Genomic DNA, 24,914 nt, shown 5'->3' with positions numbered 1-24,914 from the left:
TAAGGGTTATGGCAAAGGTCTGAGCATGCACTTGTTAGAAATGATCTGGAAGGAGAAATCTTTGGTGAGGAGAAGGCAGCTGAAGAGTTTTGAAGGGAAGAATGGATAGGCTTTCAGTAAACCCATTTACTGGGTTTGGGAAATAAGGAGAAGGCTTTTAATCAGGATCTGTGGTTCTGAGACTTTGTAATTGGGATTATGGTGATAACATTGCAAAAGACAGCAAAGTCAGGGGAGTGCTATAGTAGGGATAGGATTGCAATGAACCTGTTTGCTTTACTTGTTTAGCTCTAATGGGAGCTTGAAAGTTGCAGGACTAAAATTCACATGAGAGGTAAGGAATAGGGAGAGATTTGGAAGCACTGTTCTCATATGGGTGGTCCGTGAAACCTGGGAAGAGCCTAGGAAGAACATCACATCACCAAAAGGAGACCTGTAGAGAGAAAATGGTGTTTTATAGCATTACTTATCATTAGCTAAGTTTAGATAACATAAGTAGCTCTATCTTCATGTGAGGCTACTAACACCAAAAACAAAAAAGATCATGTGTTTTATCATTTATAAATCATTCTGTTGTCTACTAAGCTGCTTTTTTTAGCCTCTAAAGCCACTAGATTTTAGGAGTAAAATATGTTTGAAAAAATACTTTGTAAGATTCCCCAAGGAAGATATAAGAAACTCCCTTTTACTTTCTCTTCTCACCACTTCCTGAGACCCACAGTAACAAAGAGATGCCCCTGGTAGGAGGCATTTATATTCACTTTTCACCTGTCTGGTACAGAATACTGCAGTGTTTCATCTCCCCTAGACCTCACCCCAGTTAGGATCAGTGTACTTGGGATGGGGTAGGGCTGTGGTTAGTGGGAGGGTGGGCATTCCGTAGAAATCAACTTTGTATGTTGTTGTTGTACATTTTCTCTTTTTAGCCTGGGATCCTTAGCAGGCTTGGAGGGGTATTGTGTAATACACAGTATGAGTTGCTTTTGAGTTGGGAAAGTTTTTACTGAATGGAACAGCAAGCTTCAATCTGCCTTCCCATTTCCTTTCTTCTCGTTACCTGTGTTCAAACTTTGCATGCAAAGAAAACCACGTTGATTCATTGATCTTCGGCAGGCTACATTATGCACTCTGGCAGCACAGTAAAGGCTCCCCTGGCTCTCCTGTTTACAGCAGTTGGAATTCCTCTGGTCTGTTGCTACAATTTGTGGCCTCCTTCAGCCTCACTCTTCATAGTGAGTCTAAGTCCTGTCAAATGGGGTAAGGGGCTAGTCCAGAGGAACCTGTATCTTTAGACAACCACTGTGCATTAAATCTAGTTTAAGTGCTCTTTGTATTTTGTCTCTTAAACAAACCATGTATGGCTACTAAAACTTTTGTTGTTCTTGTTGTTATGTTTAACCATAATAGGTTTAAGGTAGGTGATTTACTGGGTAACTTGAGACATTGAGTTTTTGGGGAGTAATATTTGTTTTCTCACTCTCTGGCACATAACACATCCTTCTATCTTATGTCATCCCCAAACTCCCTTTTCTGCTTTCTCACATACATTTTTCTCTTACGTATTGTTGAAGTTAGGAAGAAAAGAAACCCTTTGGATTTTTCCCATTTTGTGTCTCTGATGAAGTAAGATCAAGTAAAATGCACTTATTTTCTTCAAAAGTGAAGTCCTTTCTAAAAAAAAAAAAAAAAAAAAAGCCACCCCCTCAAAAAAAAAAATTCAGTAGCTTGATGATCATTATTCGAAATAGCCTCTTTCCTCTCTTTAGAGATAGTTACATTTATCCTGATTCTTGATCGTGGTGGGGAACCAGGGAGGGAAGCTGAGGGGAACAAAGCCGGTGTCTGAGTTCGAGGGTACCTGGATCATTTTAAAGTGCTTTTAGTTTAAACGCCGAAGTTAATGTCTATCCCCAAATCATTTTCTTCTGATGTTTGCAGCATCTGTGGAGTTGGACAGACCACTGCTCAAGTGGCTTGCTTATTTTGGCTTCCCCTCTTAAGAGTCTCCTTTTCTGACTTTCCATCTCTTCTTCAGAGTAAGATTTTGGGACATCCTGGAATTTATGCTGTGTGTGCTGCGTTCTTCTTCCTTCACCCCCCCCCTTTTTTTTCAGGAGGCATATATTTTCTAAATCTAAGTTAACTAGATCTAGAGAGCTTTTGCCTTCTCAGTTCTTTTTTGATTTTCTCGTTTATTTATGCTAGTGATTCTCCAGCCTTAATGCTGCTCAGCATACCTGGCAGGCTTGCATAAGCAAAGGGCTGGGCTCCACCCCTGGTTTTGTCACAGTGGGTCTTGGGTCTTCAGTCCCAAGGGCATTTCAGACATGTTCCCAGGTGATGCTAATAATGAGCCTTGGCTGAGGAGTACGCTTTGCGCCACTGACCTAGACTGTTGGTTTGTCTATCAGGTTGCTGTTCAGTTTTGTTTTGTTTTTTAGCCCCAAAAGGGTAGAGGTTCTTCAGATTTTATTCACCTGTGTTCCCTGGAAAGCTCCTTATTTTTAAATCACAGGTCAAGCCACTAGCATGAAAGAAAACTCAAAAAATTGCCTTATGTTTTAATTGTGAAGGGCTTGGTTGGGGCAGGAGTGGCAGAATGTGCATTGTGCCATTTCTCATTCCTTCCCCCCATGAAGATGGTAACGGTCAGCCTCTCAGAACTTTTACAGGTCTTTATAAAAGTCTCTGTCAACACAGCATCTAGGAAGCCTTCTGAAAGTTGATTGACCTGGCCCCTAATTGAGACTAATTGAACAGATGTTATTTTTTAGTTTCCCTAATTGCTCGTATTATTCCTTTGTTTCTTGAGGCTTACTTTACCTCCCCCAAATCCCTTCCTTTTCTGTCTCAAACTTCTCAGCTCTCATGGGAGTGTGTGCTGGGAGGGGGGTGGGGTGATACCTGGGGAAGTATCATTTACCTACACTGTGTTCTTACTGTATGCTTAGTTAGGTGCTTTATCTGTGTCATCTCCTTCAACCTAGCCAAACTTACACAGTAAAAATATAATTATTCCCATTTTATGGATGCAGGAAACAAGACTCTAAATTGGTACTTTACTGATCATCTTTACAAGGTACTGCCTTTGGGGTTAAAACAGAGATCTAACGCCAAGCCAGTGGAATTTTTCATATTACCTGTCTTTGGGATAGTTGGAGTTGAGCTTTGATGACAGAAAGAAATTTAACCTGGGTGTATGTAAGCATATTTGAAATTTTAGGGACACTTGGGTGGCTCAGTTGGTTAGGCGTCTGACTTCGGCTCAGGTCATGAACTCAGGGTCCTGGGATGGAGCCCTGCTCCCTGCTCAGTGGGGAGTCTGCTTATCCCTCTGCCTCTCTGCCAACTCGTGCTCTTAAATAAATAAATAAATAAATAAATAAATAAATAAATAAATAAAATAAATCTTGGGGGGAAAAAAGAAATTTCATTAAATGTCCCTTGTCAGACTTGGCAGTGTATACGCCCATCAGCAACAATCTGAGGTGTTCAGTTTCCAAAATAATCAATTACAAGAATGATTGTAAACCGGTTGAAAATAACCAGATTCTGTACTTTTCTTTCTCAAGTATAAGGCTCATCCATGGCAAGTTACAAATAACTTCATTCACATTTTCTTCAGTGCTAAAACCCACGTAAAACAAGAATTGGACAAATAAGCAAACTCATATGGTAGAAGGTTTTTCTAGTAAAAGAGTAGCGTGCTAGTCGAGGGAACTTTGTCGTAATTTCAGTTTTATTCAGTTTATCAAATGTGGGGGAAGACTAGTGATGGTCCTCCATTTTCTGGTTTAAAAGAGTATGATAGAAATGTTTTCCTCTCCTCTTACTTGTCTGATATGGGAATTAATAAATAGTATGTGTAAAGCCCTTTGAGAACTCTGGAAGAAAGATTCTGTGTAATTTCAGCGTTATTCATGGTCCATCAGGCTCCGTAGGGTGTCACCAGGAAAGAGATTTTTACCTTCTATTCCCCATTTCACAGCATAAAAACAAGGTTATTGTTGTTGGTGGCTGTGAAAATCTCCTGTAATCGTACCTGCAGAGGTTGCTCCTATCTCAGAGCTTAGGGGCCCTGTCCCTCCCCCCCCATGGCCAGCTCCCAAGGCAGAAAGAGAGTGAACCCCAATTAAACAGTACGTGGCTCCTGGGAGGACGCGTGCCCACTCCGCAGTAATCCTCTGTGTCTGTCAACCTGTTGAGTAGCAGAATCACTTTTACCCTTTTCTGCTCTCTCCTTTCTCATCTTGGTCCTGCAGTATATTATTCTGGGATGACTCTAGAGGGGACTGTCCTCTGTCCTACTCAGTTCTCCTATAACATATCTCTCATTATTACCATGTTCCTGTTGTTGCAGCCCTGCCTCATCTGAGGCCTCTATAAGAATAAGCGTATTTCTGGCCGTTCTGTATCGGAGACTGAATCAATACTGTTTAGACTTGCCAGTTCCTATTTGACGGTTAAGCAGTATTTTGATTCTTGAGCTGCAGCTTCTGTATACTTGTCCCTTCTGAGTCTTAGCCTGGGGTTCCACGGGTGAGAAAGATGAGGCCCGGAATATTGTCTTTAGTTAAACTGTAGCCTGAACAATTAAGATGTAAGTTATCTGCACATCCAGCAACTTAGTTCATCTTCCTGTTTTTCAGTTTTGTATTCATGTATTGTGTAGCTGTGTTCAGGGTACATCTTCATCTTTACAGTGTTGGGTAATTAATTTATTTCTTTCTCTGCTCTTTCTCACAGGAGCTCCTGACTAGCTTATTGCCAAATCTATTTCACTTGATGGTCTTCCTGAATTCCTTGTGTTATCTGAGTAATTTTTCCTCTTGCTGCTTGGCATTGTCTAACCACCGAAATGAGGCTGAGGTTATAATCAGTGCTATTCTCTGGCTTGGAGTGTGACCGAGCTTGTACCCAGCCACGTCCCTCTGTCCTCTGACGGGACTCTTTTTGGATTCTGTCTCCCCCACTTTCTGCTTCTTAAATTTTGTCTCTTTACTCTTTTCCAAGTTTTTCATGGGTTCAGATAGTTTCCCTCATCCCTGCGACTTCTAGACTGAAGTCACCAAAACACATGCACATCAGAACTTATCTAGGCTTGTGGCCAGACTAACGGAAGAGTCTTGGGCTGACATGGAAGTTAGTTTGTTTATTTAGGCTCTGACTTTTATAGTGTCTATCAGGCAAACAGCTACCTGAATGTTTAATGTTTAAAAATAAAATAAAATTTCAAATGGGCCCTGACTCTGCAAGAAGCATCCCAGACTCTGTAATCCCTTTTCTTGGTAACATGGTTCTCTTCTCAAGTTATCATTTCTGTGCCTCCTTGTTTCTTCCATTGTCCCCTTCCTGACACACCCCTTCTACAGCATTCAGTTTCAGTTATTCTGAGTAGTAGCTCCCGTTGTGGGGCCTTTTCAGTCGTCTTTTCAGAAGTCTGGCCCCTAACAGTTTTTAATGTGTGATCTCAGTAAACAAAGAACTTTGTGTGTGTGTGTGTGTGTGTGTGTGTAGGAAGCCTGCCATATTTCCTCCCTGCCCCACAAAAAATGTGTTTTCTGGAAGCCCTTTTGACACTGAAGTGAATGCCTACTGGCCCTCCCTTGCTGAATTCCCCTGAGAGGGGAGAAAGAGGGAAAGAGAGGGAGGCCTTTATGCTTGTTGTCATATCTTTTGTTTCTGCTGATTATACACAAAGTAAGTTGTAAATAGCTCTCTCACACACCATGATTCCTTTGAGGTATGTCCTGGAGAGTAGATATGCACTCAGCTTCTGCTTACCTTGGGGATTCTAGAGGGCCCCTTTCAAGGCTTCCTACTTCCTGTTACAGCAATAGCAGAATGAAATTTAGATGAGTACTAGACAATTACTATCCCGTAATTAAACCTGTGGCTTACTGTTCAGAAATATTAGCGAATTGGTTTAGTATTTTTTTATTGTTTTTAACTTAAATATTTTTATTACTTTGAAAGCAGAATATACTAAGATGCAAAAAAGAACAAAAAATAAAGTTCCCTAGTCTTACTACTTTTCAGAGATTAAAAAAAAAAAAAAACCACAGTGAAACATTTTGTGAAAACCATTGTATAGAACTTTGCTTTAAAGTATGGCATTGAAAAAGGCACCCAACACCAGCAGGAAGGAAAGCAGATGAAATTGGAGTTCCCCAAATCAATTTAAATTTTATATTCCAGAGAAAACGGTGGTGAGATACATACCCTATTTTATTATCTTAATTTAAACTGGAGTGATAATAAGGGGCTGGGCAATTTATATCATTTGTATCTGTCATGTTTTTGATCGTTTCTAGCTTGCTGTCTCACTACTGAGCCTTCTAAATCAAACGGCCTAATTGTCTAGGTGTGCAGAATTAGAACTAATTAGGTTATCAACTTTTATATCCTTTGTTTTTTCCTTGGTACATTTTGATGAATTAGGAAACAGAGCGTGCTTTCCCCTTAAATTTTTTTTCTTGATCTTATACTGCCACGAAATGTGGTGGGTGGGGTGGGAGAGGACATTGCTAGTTCATGAACCCAGTAGTACAAATGTGCAGTTTTGTTTTAAGTCTCAGTTTCCTCCTCTTTAAGATACAGGAGTCCATTTACCTGGATCCTAATGGATTTTTTTTTCTGTTCAGAAACCCTAGATTTCTAAGTTGGAGAGTGCTAACTCATGTCCCTAGCGTAGTTCTTTTTGCGATTTGGGTAGCTGAAACATTCTAGTAGCCTGGCACTGTTTCCTTCTAACTTATTCACAGACCTTTTTGCTTTCTCTCAGAAACTGTGTTTCTAAGTGTCCGAGGTTGTAATTGAGTGTAATTGTTGTTGTTTAACTTTCTCCTTTCCCCTAGAGAGTGTTTATAAAATGCATTCTGTGGGGTGGGGTGTGGAATAAAGGAACTAGAAACAGTATTGGTGACACAGTCTAATAATATTAAGGTAAGTGGGAATTTGTTTTGTGTACATAAAATAAAGTATTATTTACACTTGATTTGCAATATATATATTCTGGCTAATGGAATGTGCTTTAATCAGTTAAGTAGTCACATTTATTGAGGTTTTATAGGAAGCCATGGGGGGGTTGTTTTGATGTGGAATATTCGAAGATTAATTTTTTTCCCAGTTCTTCTATTGCACCGTAGGGAGAATTACTGTTGCAGAACTCATTAGTGGCCCTCCATATGTCAGCTGAGGGGTGGCATCAGCATCAGTCTGTGGGTGCGACAACACAAATGCGGTGTCTCTGCTCATCTCCGTGCCCCATTTCTTTCTCATTCCTCAAGTTAGAGGGTAATTTCACATTGCTTATGTTGTCCTAGACCAAAGAGCAAGTAGTAGGTCCTGATAACACACTTTCTCCACTTCGTCTTTTTTGTAATTTCTTTCCTATGAAACACCAACAAATCCCTCTAGAATGGAAGCCACTAAATGCAACTTTTGCATGTTTTTCATTAACTTCTTTGAAGTATGTTCTCAGTCTTCTCATTTCTTACGTTTGGGCATTGCAGCTTTCTAGCATGGGACCCTGAGCTAGTCATTTACCTACTCGAAGCCTCAGGGTTTTTTTGTTTTTGTTTTTGTTTTTCATTTTTCAAAGGGAGATGCTCATATTACGTAAGACGGTTTAAAAAAACCAAAAAAACAGGTTAATCCATGTGTAATGCGCCCACATGGTGACTGGCACATCACAAGTGCTCAGTAAACGTGACCTCTCTTACTTCCCCTCTTGGGCCCCACTGTGAAATTTGTAGGTTAAGTTCAAAGACAGATGATAATCTGGCCATGTCACCTTATAGACATTGACAAGAAGAAAGAATGCAAGACTTAAAAAGGAGAGTTGGTCTCAAGAATGTCTAAAGAATTGAGTGCTTTTTTTAAATATTAGTAATAATCACTGGTAAACTTGCAAAGTGGACTTTATTGAAAACTTTAGAGAAGTGAACTGATTGTGGGTCGAAAGAAAGGGAAATATCTTCTAAGGCAGCACATTTGGCTGAAAACTGATCTCTGACCAAAGAAAATTGACTGGCACAGATGATCCTAAGCTGAGTTAAAGCACAGAACACAACAACAAAGGTGGGCCTTAATAGGGAAAGAAGACAAGTGGGATGAAGCTGATTGATGGATTGAGATTATGATAGAGATAGTTGTATGATTAACAAAGATAGTATGTGTTTGGAAATACTGAGTAGTGATTCAGAGAAAAAGTGGAAGACAGGTTTAGATGGAATCTAACTCCTTTTGTCTTTATCTCAAAAAAACCTAAAATGAAGTAAGCAGGTGACAGTAGGCAATATTTTGGGAGGAGATCGACTAATTAAGATAGTTTTGAAAGGGAATCTTTAGTGGCTTTCAGTATAGAATTTTAGATATAGAGAAACACTCTAAATTATAGCTATTTTGTTACCATTTTTATTACGGGAACAGACATAAAATAAGCTTATTAAAATTTAGAGATAGTGAATAAATAATAAATATTGATAAAGTCTATCTATGCTAACCTATACCATGATTAGGAAAAATAAATTTAAACAGAAATTTTAGGCATTAGAGAATACAGTATTCTTCATTCTCACATAAGAAAATTAAAAGAGGGAAAAACGTCACCAGTGTCAAGCAGAGGTCCTATGTTTCTTTTCTGCTCTACTTTATAACCTTCTCTCTTCCTTCCATCCAGAGATACTTAGTAAATGCCAACTTTGTGCTACATGCTGTGGATACAAAGGGGGAATAAAAATTTTATGGATCTTGTCTTCTTAGAATCTGCCTTCTGGTGGTTAATAACGTGGTTACATGATATTTATAATATATTTGACCTACTAAGTGTCAAAAACCAATGAAGCCATGATGGCCTGTTTCATACCTGCAGTTGGAATGTCCCTGCTTCTGTCTGGGTCAAATGTGTTTGTGTGTAGTTCTCAGCAGCCTCCACACCCAGCATCTAACTTGGCCATATTCCCCCAGGTTCCAGTGGCATGTGCTGGCAGAGTGCTGGGTGCAGACTTTTGCCCAAACCTGGAGGAGCCAGACCAGAGGCTGGAAGTCCAGGTTGGAGCCTTATTGCTTTATTAGTTGGGGGTGGTGTGATAAACAGTGGTCCCTGAAGGCCATACAGATCTATCCGTGTCACCAGGAGATGGGCAACTGTTGAGACAGGTGTAGAGGAAGAACAAGGGTAGCATGTGTGCCACAAAAAGTCCTTTTTAGGCTAAATTGTTTGTAATTGGAGATAATTCATTTACTCATTCAAGAAACGGTATATACTGCAGTGGATAAGAACATGGTTTCTGAAGGCTGGCTGCCTAGGTTGACACAAGTTACTGTGAGACTTTTGGCAGAGTCACTCAACCAAACCGAGCTTTAGCTTTCCCATCTATAAAATGGAGACTTGCCACCTAAGGTGATTATGAGGAGTAAATGTTAGCATAGGGCCTGGCACGTAACAGGCACTCAATAAAGACTAGCTCTTATCTTTTATTTTAAAAGCCTTATGATCATGTGCTCCATACTGTGCTAGACACTAGAGGCACATGGTGAACAAGTCATGCTTCCTGCATGATGGTCTGTCAGCTCAGGAGAACAGAAGCCATTGGGCACATACTAGAAAAGTATGATTTAATGATAAGTATCTTCCCTTTTCAGGGGAAATATGTCCTGTGATACAATATCAGGTTCATTAGCCAAGTGAAAGTATTTACTTGGAATTCAGTTATGTTACATGGTCTTGGGGCATTAGAAGTAGTTCGGTATATCACAGATAAAAAATATGATGCCTTGGTCAAAGACATACCTCTACTTTATGTGTCCTTTAATATTTAAGGCACGTGTGTGCTACTAGTGCAAAGATACTAGCTGAAGTTGTAACATGGATGGCATCCCCTAGCATGAGCAAACACATACTATTTTTTTTAGGACCTGCATTTGGCATCATTTTCTAAATTTTCAGACTTATGGGTTGAGCCTGGTGAGCTTGGTTTTAAAGCATTTTTACTGATTTAGACACCCCGCATGAGAAAGGAGAATAGTTTTAAAAATTGACTTCTTCACAGTTGGAGTGAAGGTGGAAGTGGTGGTAGGAGAAGGTTTCAGTTTTTATGGTACTGAAGAGTGTACCATCTCCTGCACACCTGCTCTTGGCCTAGGGAAGACCACCTGAGCTCTGCTGTGCCACAAGCTGGTACTGTCTGGGTGGTGTATGGCTATGGTACAACAGAAAAGCAGGTGTGACACATATGAGACATGATCATGTATTTCCCAGTTTTAGAAAGCGAACAGCTTGTGTGTGACACATAAATGCAGAATGATGGAAGACTTTTCATGGAGAGTGGTCTGATCCTTGACCTCTTTGGGTAGGACGAGTGATGTTCTTCAAACACATCACCTGGAATGGTCTGTCATGGGTGGTTGTTGGATAATCTGTTTGTGAACCTTGAGTTATGAAGCAAAGAGCAATGGGTTTTGCAGATGTGGCTGTGTGAAATAAACCTGAAAGAGACCAACGGAGCATATTATTTTAACATACCAAGAGAGAAGATGTATATTTACTAGTTTAAGTGAAACCCTGGTTGTAGGTAAACATTTGTAGAGTTGACAATTCATCACGGTCCTTGCAAAGAAGACCGAGCCCCGGGGCAAAGAAATGAGTCTCATTTTATTGGACTCCTCCTCTTGCAACACCATGTTGGCAGACCGAGGGGAAAGGTTGAATCTGTTCAAAGAGTCAAGTGTGGTGAATTGGTGCATTAACTGGGACCCATTTGAACATTTCCTTCTCTTTTTCCTCTTCCTTTCTAAATATGGCTTCCATACATTTTAATGATATCTGGTACATACCCATATTATGTCAGTCATAAAAAAAACCTGACACTTAATATGTTCTTCACCAGGTAACAATTTCAGGAGTAGTTTTTAGCTTAGAGTCCTTTCATTCTTGCTATGGCATGTATTCTGATCTTTTTTTTTCCCCCCTAAGAAATGTGCCATTTCTTAGTTTTCAGTCTAATTCTGCACTCCAGGGAATTCACCATAGGACTTGCCAGAGGCATCTATTTTCCCTGTTTGGATCTCAGGCTGTCCCCCAGGGCCAGGCATTATAACCACCAGAGGATTTGCTGTTTTGGCCTCTTAATTCTAAGAAAACCTCTTGTACACCTTGATTTAGGAGCAATAGTTTGTTTATATCCTTTCCAATGAAGGACTTTCATTTAGACACGCAGCGCCCATATCTGATTTACTTTTCAATTTTAGCTGACATAATTTCTCATGACTGGTAGAGTCCCTTTCTGTTCTTACCCCTTTTCTTTTCACCCTTTTTTTCTATCTCTAAAATTTCAGATGGCTTAGCAACTTTATTGCTTAGTAATCCCAAGATCCCTGACACCCTTTCATGAACATATCTTTGGTTTTGAATGACTGTTATCCTGATGTCTGTGTCTTGACTTTTGCAAAGGTGTCTGCTGGCCTTTTGTGTTAATATGCTTGATTTAGAAAAGTAGCTGGAAATCAAGACTTTGATTCATTGTCTAATTTTGTTGATTTTCCTCAGTAGTTTTTGAAGTGGGTATGAAACTGTGTGCTTTCTTTAGCTTGGGAGGTTAACTGATTGTATATTAGCAAAAAATTGTGCTCTTATTTAATTATTTTCTAGGAAGTGGTTATTCAAGTTTAGACTTCTCTTAATTGCTGTTAAATATTATATTTTCAATCAGAGAAAAGTTACTTTTTGAGTCTAACTGTGCCTTATCCTCTATTAAGTTGTTACAGCTAACCAAACACAGTTCCTTTCTTGGTTGGGAATTCAAGATGTGGGGTTGACTTGATATTTTTCACCACTAAAGTGCTTAGAAAATTAGAGTAAATAATGAACCAATATTTCAGTACCAGATTAGACACAATTTACTGTGATGTTTCATAAACCACAGACTCCTTTCTTCTGTGAATGCGTGAAGCATCACTTTTTTTTTTCCCAGACATACCGGGGTGCAAGTGTAAATTTCCATAAAATTTAAATGAGGTGCTTCCTGTAATTAATGAACAATTGTGGCTGCTCTCTAGTCTGCATTGTAATTAACCGTGATCAGGCTTGTTTAGTGATGACACTGTTCCTGTAATAATTTGACAAGCTACTGTGAATTTGCCAGGTTATTAAACAACCTGCAGCATTCACTTATGGAATCACAGGGATGAGCTTGGCGGCTGCTGCTAGTTAAATGCAGCGTAAGAGTGAACTGAAAGCTGTTTTTTGAAGTCTATCGATCACCATGACCAGATTTAAATTCCTATGATTTTGGAGAAGTTAATTAATTTTGTGTGGGTTGTCTTGAAAACTTTTTATTGCATAATAAACCTGCTAGGGCAAAGCTGGTCATTTTTATGAACTCATAATGAAGCCAGCAAATTTTCTGTATTATTATCACCAGTATGGACCAAAAAGATTTTGAGGTTTCCCCTTCCCACCCTATTAAACAGGTATAATTATTTAAAAAACAACAACAAACTGTTTCCTCTCCAAATTCATTCACAACATTCCTCACATACAAGTTCACTATGTGTGTGTGTGTGTGTGTAAGAGAGAGAGAGAGGGAGAGAAACAGCAGATGACCGTGTGCTAAACAGTCATGTTGCAGGTAGAACAAACCATCTAAGTGGCCTGGTAGCCTTATGCCCATGGTCACTAGTGCACCCGCCTTCCCCAGCCCCCCTCAGGTTAAGAACTGTTCAAAACGTTACTGTCTAGTTACTGTGGTGTCTTTCATTCAGATTCTGTTTATTGACTAAACCACAAGGATTCCTGCCCAAAGTACCAGGCGGTCTATGCTTGACTGATTTTGATTTTCTAACATCAGCCCTGGGGTTTATTTGAAAAATGTACATACACTGCAGCTTTAACAAGTCAAGTGACTGCATGTTTTTGACCACGGAGTAGAGTATATCTGAAGATCATTAAATTTAGTTGGGGGGAGGAGGGGTGGAGAATAAGTGTAGTAGTCATTGTACCATTGCAGAATGTGTGTGTGTGTGTGTGTGTGTGTGTGTGTGTGTGTGACACATGGTTTTTGTCTTTTCATCTTCTCCAAGAGCCAGAAAGTTTCCTGCCGTTCTCTTTCCAGCTATTGACAAATGATTGCCAGATGTGAGATCTTTGCAGTGCTCTTTTCCCTCAGCAAACCTGCAGCGATGGGATATTTGATTCTCCCTTGCCCATTTCATCTCCTTTCCACATCTGCCAGGGACACACAAGCAATACATCCCTACATGAGAGTTTAAAGTTTATTCAGCTCCTTTTTCCCCTCCGATACAGTGTTTGGAGACAACAGAATGAGGTCCATATGACTCTCTCCCAACTTCACTGTATGAAATTAGTTGTTTATTTTACTTATCTACCTCTTAGTAATTGAACTATTTCATTTTAGTTTCGGTCCATGGAAAATTTGATGCAACTCTGGGAGTGCTAAGAGTTTCCTATTGTTGTCTGCTTGCTGCAAGTATGCCATCATCTCAACTTCTGATTGCCTCAGTTCTGATACAAACTAGACTGTTGGTTTCATAGAACTTCCTAGGAAAGCAATTTTAATAAACAACTGTCAAAATATAAGTGTAGCATGTCTGTAAAATTCAGTAGGCATTTAAGATTAAAAGAGCCTTCTATGAAGGGGAAAATTCAACTTGTTTGGCTTGATTAGCTTACCCTGTATTTGTGTCCATTGTCAAAGTTGATATGGATGAGCTCCTAGTTTTAATCCCAAATAGTTTATAAAAGAGAAAGTACACTGAGTTTTGGAGGCCTCTGAAATTAGCCTGTGTAGGCCACACACATAATCACGAACGTGCACAGAAGCCTTTTGCATCTGCTTGAAATCTGTATTGATATTGATTTTTTTTTCTCATCTCAGTTTGAAGATATTTTCCAAAATGCTCTTATAGCTTATGTTCATACTATAGGGTGGGCTGACACAGGTGGCCTTTCAGTTTTCCTATTACACTTTTTGGCAAAGAGAAAAGCCCCTTATTCCCTGAATAAGATCAGCGGGGTTTTTTTGTTTTTTAACATTTAAAAAATAATCCATAAAATGTCTGCCACATGTTCTCTAGTTAATGGAAATGTTTTCCAAATTAGAGCTGTAGTATTGGATTCTTACAGTATCAGTGTTAGTATGTTTACTGTTTCTGCTACCCCGTTAGCTACTCTTAGCTACCTGTGATTATGTGAATTTATATTTTTTTGTGAACTTAAAATGACGAATAGAAGATAATTACTATTTCTGAGTTTCATATTGAAGAAAAATTTTGGTTTTTGTTAAAAGAAGTAAATGGCTTTGGTCATCATTAGAATCAAATACGGAAAGAGTGAAGTGTATTTTTCTGTATGTTCTTTAAAAAAAAATAATAAGACAACAAACAAAACCTAACAAGAACGAAAGCAAAAACCCAACAGCCCGTGAAATAAGTAAATCCTACTAAGCCTAAGAAAAATAGGTATATCAAAGTCATCAAGATACATACATGAAATGTATGCAACTTTTTGTATATCCATTATGTTATACCTCCATAATGTTTAAAAAAGAAAAAGGGGTGAAACTGTTTGCTACAAGTTCCCCAAATATTGTATGTTTCAATTGGAAGTGTCTGTTGAATAGAAGAAAATTATAGCTGAAGATGTAATGATAAGGGGCACCTGGGTCACTCAGCTGGTTGGGTATCTGCCTTCAGCTCAGGTCGTGATCCCTGGAGTCCCCGGATTGAGCCCCATATCCAGCTCCCTGCTCAGCGGGGAGTCTGCTTCTCCCTCTGCCCCACCCTTGACTTGTTCTCTCTCTTAAATAAATAAATAAATAAAATCTTTAAAAAAAAAAGATACAATGATAAACCATTCAGAGTGTTTGCTCTCAAAAACAACATGATCACAGTGAAGATGGTAAGTTTAAACAACACCCTTCAAAAACAAAATTACCAAAACCAGAAAGGATCCCTGTGGAAAAGTTTATATTTTTATTGTCCTTTGACATTCCCAGAGGACTGATGCCATGTTGGGCACTCAGTGGATGCCAGGACTGGGAAGGTAGAGAGGAAGAGCTCTTTCATAAAACAACAAAGTTAGGAACTCCTGTGGCAGGAGCCAAGTTCCTCCGAGTGTAGATCACTTCACATAATTTGCCTTTGCTAATGCATTTGCTGGTTTCTCATGCCTTCCTGCTTTTTCCTCAACATGGTTATTCTGGGAGGCAGAGAGGTGCTAAGCAATGGAGGTGTCATCCGGCCCGTGTACCTAGGGAACGTCCTTCAGAGGACGACTTGTCACCAGCCGTCAAAGAAGAGAGTGGCTTTGTGGTCTCTGAACATCTGGCAGCACTGCACAGGAAGCTGAGGGGGTGTCATTAATTGTGATGAAATAATTTAAACCATCAGGAATAAATGAGGCTGTTAAGCTAAGTTCAGATTCCATTTGCCATGCACATGTGTCTAGCAGCCTGTGTGCAGTTAAAAAAAAATTGAATTATATTAGCTCATGAGTAGAAGTGAAACAGATACTGTAAATGAAACAAGTTGCTCTGTAGTGATGACATCGTGTTGAACCACTTCACAGAGTTACATTTTGTAGGATCAATATATTGAAAGTGGTACATTACTTAATGAATTTTTATATAAAATCATTCTTATGGAATGGAGGGATAGAATAAGGACCAGGGGTTTATTGGAATACAGGATGGGTTAGGTGGATGGGAAGAAAGAAGAAAGCCATCGGATCAAGGTGGATTGCGTAGGTGGGGTGCTTAGCGTGCTAAGCCAAACTGGATTGACGCACAGCTCACCTTTCTATAGATCTGGCTTTGGGTACAATATTCAGTGCGAGTCCTCTGTATCCATAGTCTAGGCAGGGGGACAGTTTTTCTCTGATACCAACTTTGGATGTTCCTTTGAGAGCTTCTGACTCTTTTGGCACATCCACATTGTTTTCTGGAGAATAGGGACAATTATCTTTGGTGACTGATTGTTCCTCAAGCAAATGGACATATTTTCAAGGCCTTGCACAATCATGAACACTGATTTCAAATGTAATTTTCAAGTACTGTGGAAAGAGGCAGCCCTCATTTCTTTACAAAGGAAAGGCTGTCAGGTTTGGAATGTCGGGGCATCTCTGAGGTTTTGAACACTGAACTGAGCAATGGTGTGTACGTTCCAAAGTACATTTCTAAAATAAAAGTCATTCTTTACACATAAGCAAAGTTTTCAAACTTGAACTTTTATTTAAAAACAAACACAGGATTTTGAAAAATATAATGAGACTGTGTAGATACAGAAAGCATTTTTTAAAAACCACCAGAGAGGTAATGCCTCTGGACCATAGAGGTGATGGTCCAGCTCCAAGAAGCCTTGGACAAGAGTCATTTTACTACAAGCGTCTTACCTCACTTTGCTCCGTCAGTCCCCTCTTTACCTCACTGCCTTTCTCTTTTCCTTGTTGTGTACCTCCTTTTTTTCCTTCTCCATTTTCTCTTTCCTTTCCATTATTCTTTTAATTTTTATTCTTTTATATTTGTTTCTCTTAACAACCTATTCTATCTTTCATAAAAGTGAACTGCAATTCTGTTTTCCTTTATAGTCCTAGTGTTTCTGCCAGTAGTTGAAAGATTAATATCCACAGGTACTTAAATTGTGAACTTAGAAAATTTGGTTGCGTTGTTACATAAATTTGTATGACCATTGGTGGATTTTTTTTTAAGGAATGTGAATGGACCTTGATTAGTTTGTTTTTTTTTTTTAAAGGAATGCAGAATACTCACTAAATCATCCCTTTCCCTGGACTTTTGAGTGGAATTGTTATTGATGAAAGCCAGAAATTTGTGGCTCCCACTTCCCATTTTCCTTCTTACCCTGACATGAGGACGACATTCAAATCAAAGTACTTGAATTTCCTGACATCTAATAGAGCAAACAGTATTTAGGAGATTGCTTCTGTGTGTTTTGATCTTTGGATTTCATTTAATTGATGAAAAAGAACAGGAAGATTTGAGTTCTTCAGATCTATTTTCTTGGCATTGTTGGAAGGGCGGAAGGGTTCTGTGTGTGCATAACGCACTGTGTCTAGCACAAAGCAAGTAGTGAATGTGTTATTGTTATGATGTAAATGTATTTTACTAGCTAATGTTGGCTACGCAGATAAAAATAAGGAAGATTTTTCTTTCCCGAAAATTTCACATACCACAACCATTTAAATTATATTCACTTTTAAATAAAGTTTTATAATTTTTCCATAAGAATAAGGCATCTAAGGTGAACATAGGGAGTTTGGAACAAAATACCTATGCTTTTCTTTCTTTATTTGGAAGAAATCACTGCATTTGTCATGCATTTATTTATTTCTCAAAACAAGTAAGAAAATGATAGTATGCTCAGTAGTTGCTGGAAGTTTTCTTTTGCAAGAGTCTTAGTAAATACTTAATAGATAAAAAGCAGTTTCATGAACTTAAGTTCCTTCCTCCCTTTTTTAATTTTGGTGGAGTGTGGTCTGGATGCCCCTACATATTTTCAGGACCTTTTTAAATTTTTCTACTGCTGTTGTTACTATTACTCTCTGTTTAAGTATCATTCAGTTCGTGGATTCTGTATCTTGAGTTCTATATATCAGGTACATTATAGATTAAATAAATCTTGGTTGAATGGCCTGAGAATTTACCTACATTCTGTATTCTCTCTCAAAACCACTGTATGAGGAAATGTTATCTAGATTTCAGATAACCAGCTTAATATAAGTTCATGTTGGGAACTGTCAGTATGAATACAAGAAACGTTGAGTAAGGTGCTTATTTTTACTTTATGTAAGTTCCTAAGTCATAACAGCTTCGTAGATGCTTCATAGAAGGAGGAAGAAAAGATAAAGATATAAAAAACAGGAAGTATTTTAATCCTTGGCTTGAATAGAGAGAATTTTATGTTTGTGTCGGAATGTGTGCGTGTATATGGATTTTGTATATACATGCAAAGTATATCTCATTATAAATATAAATCCGTATTTTTTATATTTATAATAATGGCTTGTGATATTCTGTTTGAATGTTTTGAGTTAGTCATAATGAGTAGCATTGTGTAAATGAGGACTTACACTGAAAACACATAATCTACCTTCTTCCACCTGCAAAAAAAAAAAAAGGAAAATCCTTCTGTTAGGGTAGATAATGGAATCTCTGTGTGTGAGATTCTTTAGGACTCAGTATTTTTTTCATTTGATTTCATAGTTTAAACCTGGGAATTATCTGAATTATTTATATAATCTAATGTCTTCATTTTACAGATTTGGAAACCGACGTCCAGAAATTTTAAAAAACTTACCCCAAATTACATAGTTAGCAGAAATATTCTCCATTTCTGATATGTCAGAGCCTTGAAGATAATGTTTACTGCTTTTTATTCCTTTAGAGTAGAGCATTATATGGCAGGGTTCTAAGTTCTTTTCTTATCACAGAAAATTACTTGACTCACTGTGCCCCTTGTTCTAGATAATTTGAGCATTAAGAATACCAGGACACTACATTTTTAGGCACCACAGTAATAGTGTTAGCAAGTTCCCTCATGAAGACAGCACGTCCTTTTGCCTGATGCAGTTAAGTGTGCTAACTTGATGCTAAGAAATGGGAGGTTTGGGTCTGGCTCTTTTTCTTTTATTTTCTAGTGTGAGTTCATTATAGAATTTAGGTTTTTGACAAAAGCTAGCTCTTGAACATTGAGAGGTGGAAATAGTTCCATCTCAATAATCCCTGTTTCAAGAAGAGAAACACCATTACAGACATCTGAAGAATGAGATTACCCAAGAGGATAAGTGTTACTTTTTAATGTTCAGTACTTGCCAATGGAGTTTCATGGAGCACAGAGGCAGACCAAGTCCCCTTGAATTTATCGTTTTTATAAAAACCATCTTTAAGTGCCTTTTTGAGTATGGTACTGTGTTTGCATCCTATAAAAAGTGAGCTGAACAGACAATGTTTCTGCCCTCTAGGAGTGTATAATCAAAAACAGATAATGTAGCTGACATCTGTTATTACATTAACATCCTACAAATAAACATTGATCAAATACGTAAATAAAAGTTTTATATCAAAGACAAGTAAAAACCTTTTTGCTTGCCCAATTAAGTGCATAAATAGACATCCTCATCCCCACACTGAAGGCATCCATGGATGGTGTAAAATTGAGTAAACTGGAATAATTCTGACAGCAAGATAACCCTTCTACATTGTTATTTTTAGGGGCTTTCAAAGAATGCTGGCATTGCCATGACATCACTGATAGCTTGTTGTAAGTGGGTCTGGATTCAGACATACCGTTTTTATCTTTCTGGTTGAATTTTCCTCCATTTCTGGAATTTTCTCATTTCTATCTGTTGACTGCTGGTACTTGCTTTTGTAAACTAACATCCTGGAGTGTACTTGAAAAAAATTTATCCAAGTCCCTGATGTTAGTAGAAATGATTATTTTTTTAAGCTAGCAGCCTTTTTTTTCTCCTTTAAATCACTAGAAACTGCGTGAAAACAAATATAGAAACTTAAGATTGATGCTATAACAAGATGAAGTTCTATATCCAAAAGGCTTTGAGGGAAATATTGGTTAAAAAAAAAAGGTAAATTCACAACTTTGGAATAGACAGATCTGGCTTTAAGTTTGAGTAAACCTAGACTAAAATTAAACATATAAATGTTGGCAGGGAGAGATAGGCATTGAGTTTGATAAAGTGTTTTCTTTCTGCATGCTTCTATTTTAATGCAAGGTATTTTAACAGTCTCTTCATTTTTTTTTTTTTTGAAGATTTTGTTTATTTATTCGACAGAGATAGAGACAGCCAGCGAGAGAGGGAACACAAGCAGGGGGGAGTGGGAGAGGAAGAAGCAGGCTCATAGCAGAGGAGCCTGACGTGGCTCGATCCCATAACGCCGGGATCACGCCCTGAGCCGAAGGCAGACGCCTAACCGCTGTGCCACCCAGGCGCCCCCAGTCTCTTCATTTTTGAAGGGTGAACATTGGGAAGTCTAAACATAAACCCATCTTAAAGTTCAAAATATTTTCAAAAAATAGCCATCCCTATCCCAGTGTAGGTGTCTGTGTAAATTAAAGCATGTGGATTCATAAATTAATTAGAAGAACAGTTACTGATATAAATCAAACTTATTTGGTACACTGATGAAATGAGCATTGTTTATAAGATTATCTTGTTATTTAATCTCTTCTATATAAACCTGGCTGGTTAGCATTATGAAGTAATAATACAATTAATGTGATGATGGTATACTTTTTCTTGGTACAGGCCTGATCCTGCAGGGCCTTTCTTGACTGGGATTTGTGTATATTGAGGGCCATCAGAACTGGAAATTTTAATTAGCAAGAATGTTCCTCCCCTCCCCCTCCAGTTGTGTGCTGTTCCCTGGGATACTTTATTCTTTTTGAACTGCTCATCTGCTGACCCCAGAAGAAAAAACTGCCTTCAGATATTATTTTCTCAAAACTGTGCAGAGTTCATTATGAGAGTTACCTGCTATCTTCAAGCTATATGCTGCTGTGCCACTGGGTTTCAAATAAAGAGAAAGTTTTACTTATAAATGAAGCCATTAGGAATTTCTTGAATAAACAAAGTTTTTTTTTTTTTAAATCTTTGATGTGCAAAGGAATTTTGCTTATCACTCCTAGTCCTATAAGTCCATGTCTCACACATGCAAGGAACATTCATTATCTTCCATGTGAAGGGAAAGCTCTCCTGTTTGCTAGGAAGTAGAAAACAGAAACACTTAAAAAATAAATAAATGAACAGAATCCTAGTGCAAAAGAAAATTGTTAGTGTTAGTAGTTAGTACTTGCTTCAGGACTTTTGCTGGCATTTTTTGCTCTTTTTACTCTGCCTGCTTTCCTCATACCCATCCCCCTTACTCCATGAAGTTGGTTTCTTTATGTCCCCAAATGAAAACTTTGCTTTTGGGAAATTGAATCAAAGGTGTGTATTTTATTGACTTTGCTCTCAGGTTGCTTAACTACTTCATGGCATTCTTTTATTCTTTAACAGAATTTGGTAGTAGTGCCTAATAATTTAACTAAGGACTTGCAGAAAAACAAATGTCACAGGTAATTCCCTCTTGATTTACTTTTATGAATGGAGCTTGATGACTGATCAGTGTTGTTACTACCTAATCTCATCAAGAGAATGGATTTATTAGAACAGTGTCCTTTTAGGATTATACACAGGGCAGTTACGAATGTGTATAATGAAGTCTTAATTGTGATTTCATTTTACCCTGTACAATCAGGATTTTTTTCCTTCTTTACTGGTCTGTGTTGATGTTAAACACTTCAAATTGACAAATCAGGTATTTGGATATATTATTTTAAAGATTTTTGTCTCATCTTCACAGAATGCCACAGATATCTCTGTTTCAAAAGGGATTATCTGTGATGCCATAGCAACACCTCTGGCTGTTAGCAGAATATGTATTATTTCTGTGGTTTTGTGAATCAGTAACCACTAAAAGATTTCAGGCCAATCATCTATGAATGATTTGTTCAGAATGTCCTTAATGAGAGAAACTATGGCGTAAGACAACCTCACAATACATGTAAGGATACTTTTTCACTGTTACACTTGGCTCTGTTCTGAATTATGCAACTTGGATTTTCAATCACTGTTCTACTATGCAGATGTATTTGATGGAGTTTGGGTCTGTTTCCTGGGAAGCCTTGCAGGACACTACTTGTCAAACCGGTATTGAAATCAGGGGATCTGCTGACTGGAGCCAAGCATATGGTAGGACAGGAAGCTTTCTGGGTTGAAGAGGTGACTAACCGTGAGCTGACTGCTCTTCTCTGCTCAGTTATGAAAGCCTGCTTCTCAGATCTGATAGGAAGTAGGTTTCAAAGATTTGAGAAACAATATGAGGCTGCATGTCCTATTTCTAACTGGGAGCAATGCATATGACCAGAGCATATGAGGAGCTCTGGGGTGTATAGTCTGGCTGTCTGTCAAATAGATGCTCTAGTAGTAAAAATAAAGGGTTATAAGTTGTGCCCTTCAGAGGTTTTCTGAGTATGGCTCCTCCATGGGCTGCCTCTTCTTCAGATGGGAAGATCCAGCCTTCTAGATCTTCTAAGGGCTTTTCTAGTTTCTCTCCTTTTATCATTTATCTTTTCTTTTTTACTGTGAGTTATGTCACTGTCTTATCTCTTCCTATACTTTGATATTATTTCATTTATAATTTTAGGATCTTTTGGAGAGCTGACTTAACCTAGGTCCTCCTGCATACAGATCACGAGATACTAATTTACATGAAGGTACTTTGTTTGGGTAGATTCCAGAGTAAGAATGAAGGACCATGGGAAACCAATACAAAGGAGTTACTAAAGTGATCAGTACTACTAGGGATGTACTGTATGGTGACTAACCTAATATAATAAAAAAATATTATTATTAAAAAAATAAAGTGATCAGTACTACTCCGATTGGGTGCTCATTTTCACTGGGGCCTTTGGAGACTCCTCATGAATACATCTGCCACAAAATAAAAGGGGGACATGTTTACCCGTTGACTCATTCTTGGTTGACCATCCTGGTCTTTTGAGCCTTAACTCCCTGCACTTCTAATCTGTGCGTGTGCCTCTTCCATGTTGTCAGGAAGCATGATGCATGTGAGGCAAACTCAGTCAGATGCTGTTTAGCTATAAATGGGGAAAGTTAGGTGCTGTGGCTGGAATAAGAGGTGAGACAGGGAGGGTTTTTGGTAATGCAGACATGGAGTCTACCACAGGGACTGATGTGTTGTTTTTCATGTGGGTCTAAAAGCCTAGAGTGCTTTGGAGTATTTGCTCTCCTGAATCCCTCATTTGTTGTAGTGTGCTTCTCACACGAGTTCAGTCAGTGCCTTTACCTTAACTTTGTTATTTGAAATGCCAACTTTGTTGGCATTTTCCTTAATAATTTTAGCATACCACATGGAAAATTGGTCAGAATGAAGTGATCTGGAATGTGTAATGCATTTCCCTTTCATGGACACAGGTCCACTACTTTATCCATATTAAAGCATAAAACATTTAGAGGCATTATCTCAATTATATTGAGATATATCCTTGATTTTGGAATGGGGGAAAGTTGTTAACTGTTTAGCTACTGTTAATATTCTTCTAAAAAACAGTTATTTAGCAGAATCCTGCCACAGGGTGATCTTCAAATCTTCAAAAATGAAGAGCCAAATCCTCACCACATTTTTCCAAAGGACCCAGGAACCCCAATATGTATAGTTTGTGCTTCTATTAAACTGTGACATCTGATAGATTAGTGAAGATTTGGGAAGAGTGTAAGGAAAAACTAAAAAGTAGTCCCCAGTGGAATTGAAGCATTACACATGTCTTCAGCATTCCATGACAGAAGAATCTGTTTCAGAAACCAACTTTTAACAAAAGCAGTTGAGTTACACAATTATTATATGTGTTCTTTTTATTGTAGTTATGTATTTTTATTGGAGTCATGGTCCAAAAATTATAAGGTTAACTACTCTCATGACTCATGTAGAGGGTAGGAAACATCAAAGTTTCCTACCATCCACTCAAGCTGCAATTCAAGTCTCTAGCACCTTTTGCTTCTTACAAGTGGGTGAACCGATCTTAGCTCTTTCTCTGTGTTATAGGATTTCTTTCCTCCCTGGGTATTCCTGTTTTTAAAGAAATACATACTGCTTACAGGAATGATGCTTTAAGGGTGGTAGAGAAGAACAAGTTCTCTATTCATACAGGTCGATGAAAGAGACACTTTGCAAATGAAATGCATTGCATGGTATCTGACCTACAATAATTCCCTCAATAAATTATTATATTTTACAAAGGTAAAAGGGACAGGAAAAAAACCCAGGCAGATTCTAATATGAATTTATAACTGTTATAACATCCTCAGCTCTTTGGAAATTGTTATCCAGTGAGACATTTTTATGATTTGATCTTTTGCTCCAATTCAGAGTGAACAGGGCTGTTTCAATAGAGAATTCAGTTTACTCTGCAGAACTGTCTCTTGGTCTCAGGGAGTTGAACAGTTAGGTGAGTTGAGGTTAAGATACCTTAGCACCTTTAGGGCAAAATGCAGCCTTAAGGGAGTGATAGAATATACCATCTAGAGGATAAGGAGTTTTAGATTATAAGGAAAATGATTCCCTTTGTGGGCTCTTCAGGAACAATTTTCTATCTTGTGGTTGGTCACTTTCAATGTATGGCAATTGCTTTCCATTATAATCCCAAGCTCTAATCAATAGGTACCATATTATGCAACTTATAGTTACATCCTAACCCAAATATGTCAATGTGGTTTCTGAGTGGCTGATTTACAGTAAGTCTTCCTCAGTCCCTAAAGTGGATATTATGACTTATTTGAACTCCCATAGACTGAGGTATTTTTCTTCATATGAAAAGTGTGTGTGTTGGGAGTTGGGAGTGGGCTACAGAGATGGGAGGAGCAGTAAACCACTGTGTCAACTTGTTCACATACAGATTGATCCATTGTCATCTCCTTTGCATCTACATGGATTGTTGTGAATTATCTGCTCACCCTGGGAGATACATGCTCTGAATTCTAATAATTTGAAATCTGTGAATCTATTAAAACCATATTTGTAGCTCTAAAAAAAATTGATACTCACTGGGCAGTTTGCCCAACAAGAGAAAGTCAAAGAGATTATACACTTATCCTAAGTAACAGCAACCACCCTGCCAATTCTTCGTTTGAAAGAATACAGCAGACCCAAATTATACATCTAGGGGTAAGGGGAGACAAGAAAAGAACTCAATATATCAAAATCAGAAAGTAAATTCCACAATAATGGTTACAATAATGTTTCAAGATGTGATTTCAGCTTAGGCCTAGTCGTTGAACTAACCATAGCTTAGATGGGTTTAAA

The 24,914-nt window shown here is 38.3% G+C and overlaps 1 protein-coding gene across 10 annotated transcripts in view; it reads left to right on the top strand.

Annotated features, from left to right (window-relative positions):
• Nucleotides 1-24,914, top strand: part of BNC2 (basonuclin 2) — a 417,234-nt gene that overhangs the window by 162,262 nt on the left and 230,058 nt on the right. For 6 of the 10 annotated variants that reach the window (XM_034663947.1, XM_034663945.1, XM_034663943.1 and 3 more), the window contains one exon: nt 8,971-9,054. The exons of the other annotated variants lie outside the window; for them this stretch is intronic. In XM_034663947.1, coding sequence (XP_034519838.1) covers nt 8,971-9,054 — 84 coding nt within the window. The remainder of the gene's footprint in view (nt 1-8,970; nt 9,055-24,914) is intronic. 10 annotated transcript variants of the gene reach the window in all.

Source organism: Ailuropoda melanoleuca, chromosome 7 (genome assembly GCF_002007445.2).
Source record: "Ailuropoda melanoleuca isolate Jingjing chromosome 7, ASM200744v2, whole genome shotgun sequence".
Classification (NCBI taxonomy): domain Eukaryota; kingdom Metazoa; phylum Chordata; class Mammalia; order Carnivora; family Ursidae; genus Ailuropoda; species Ailuropoda melanoleuca.
This window is presented reverse-complemented; position numbering and strand designations above follow the sequence as displayed.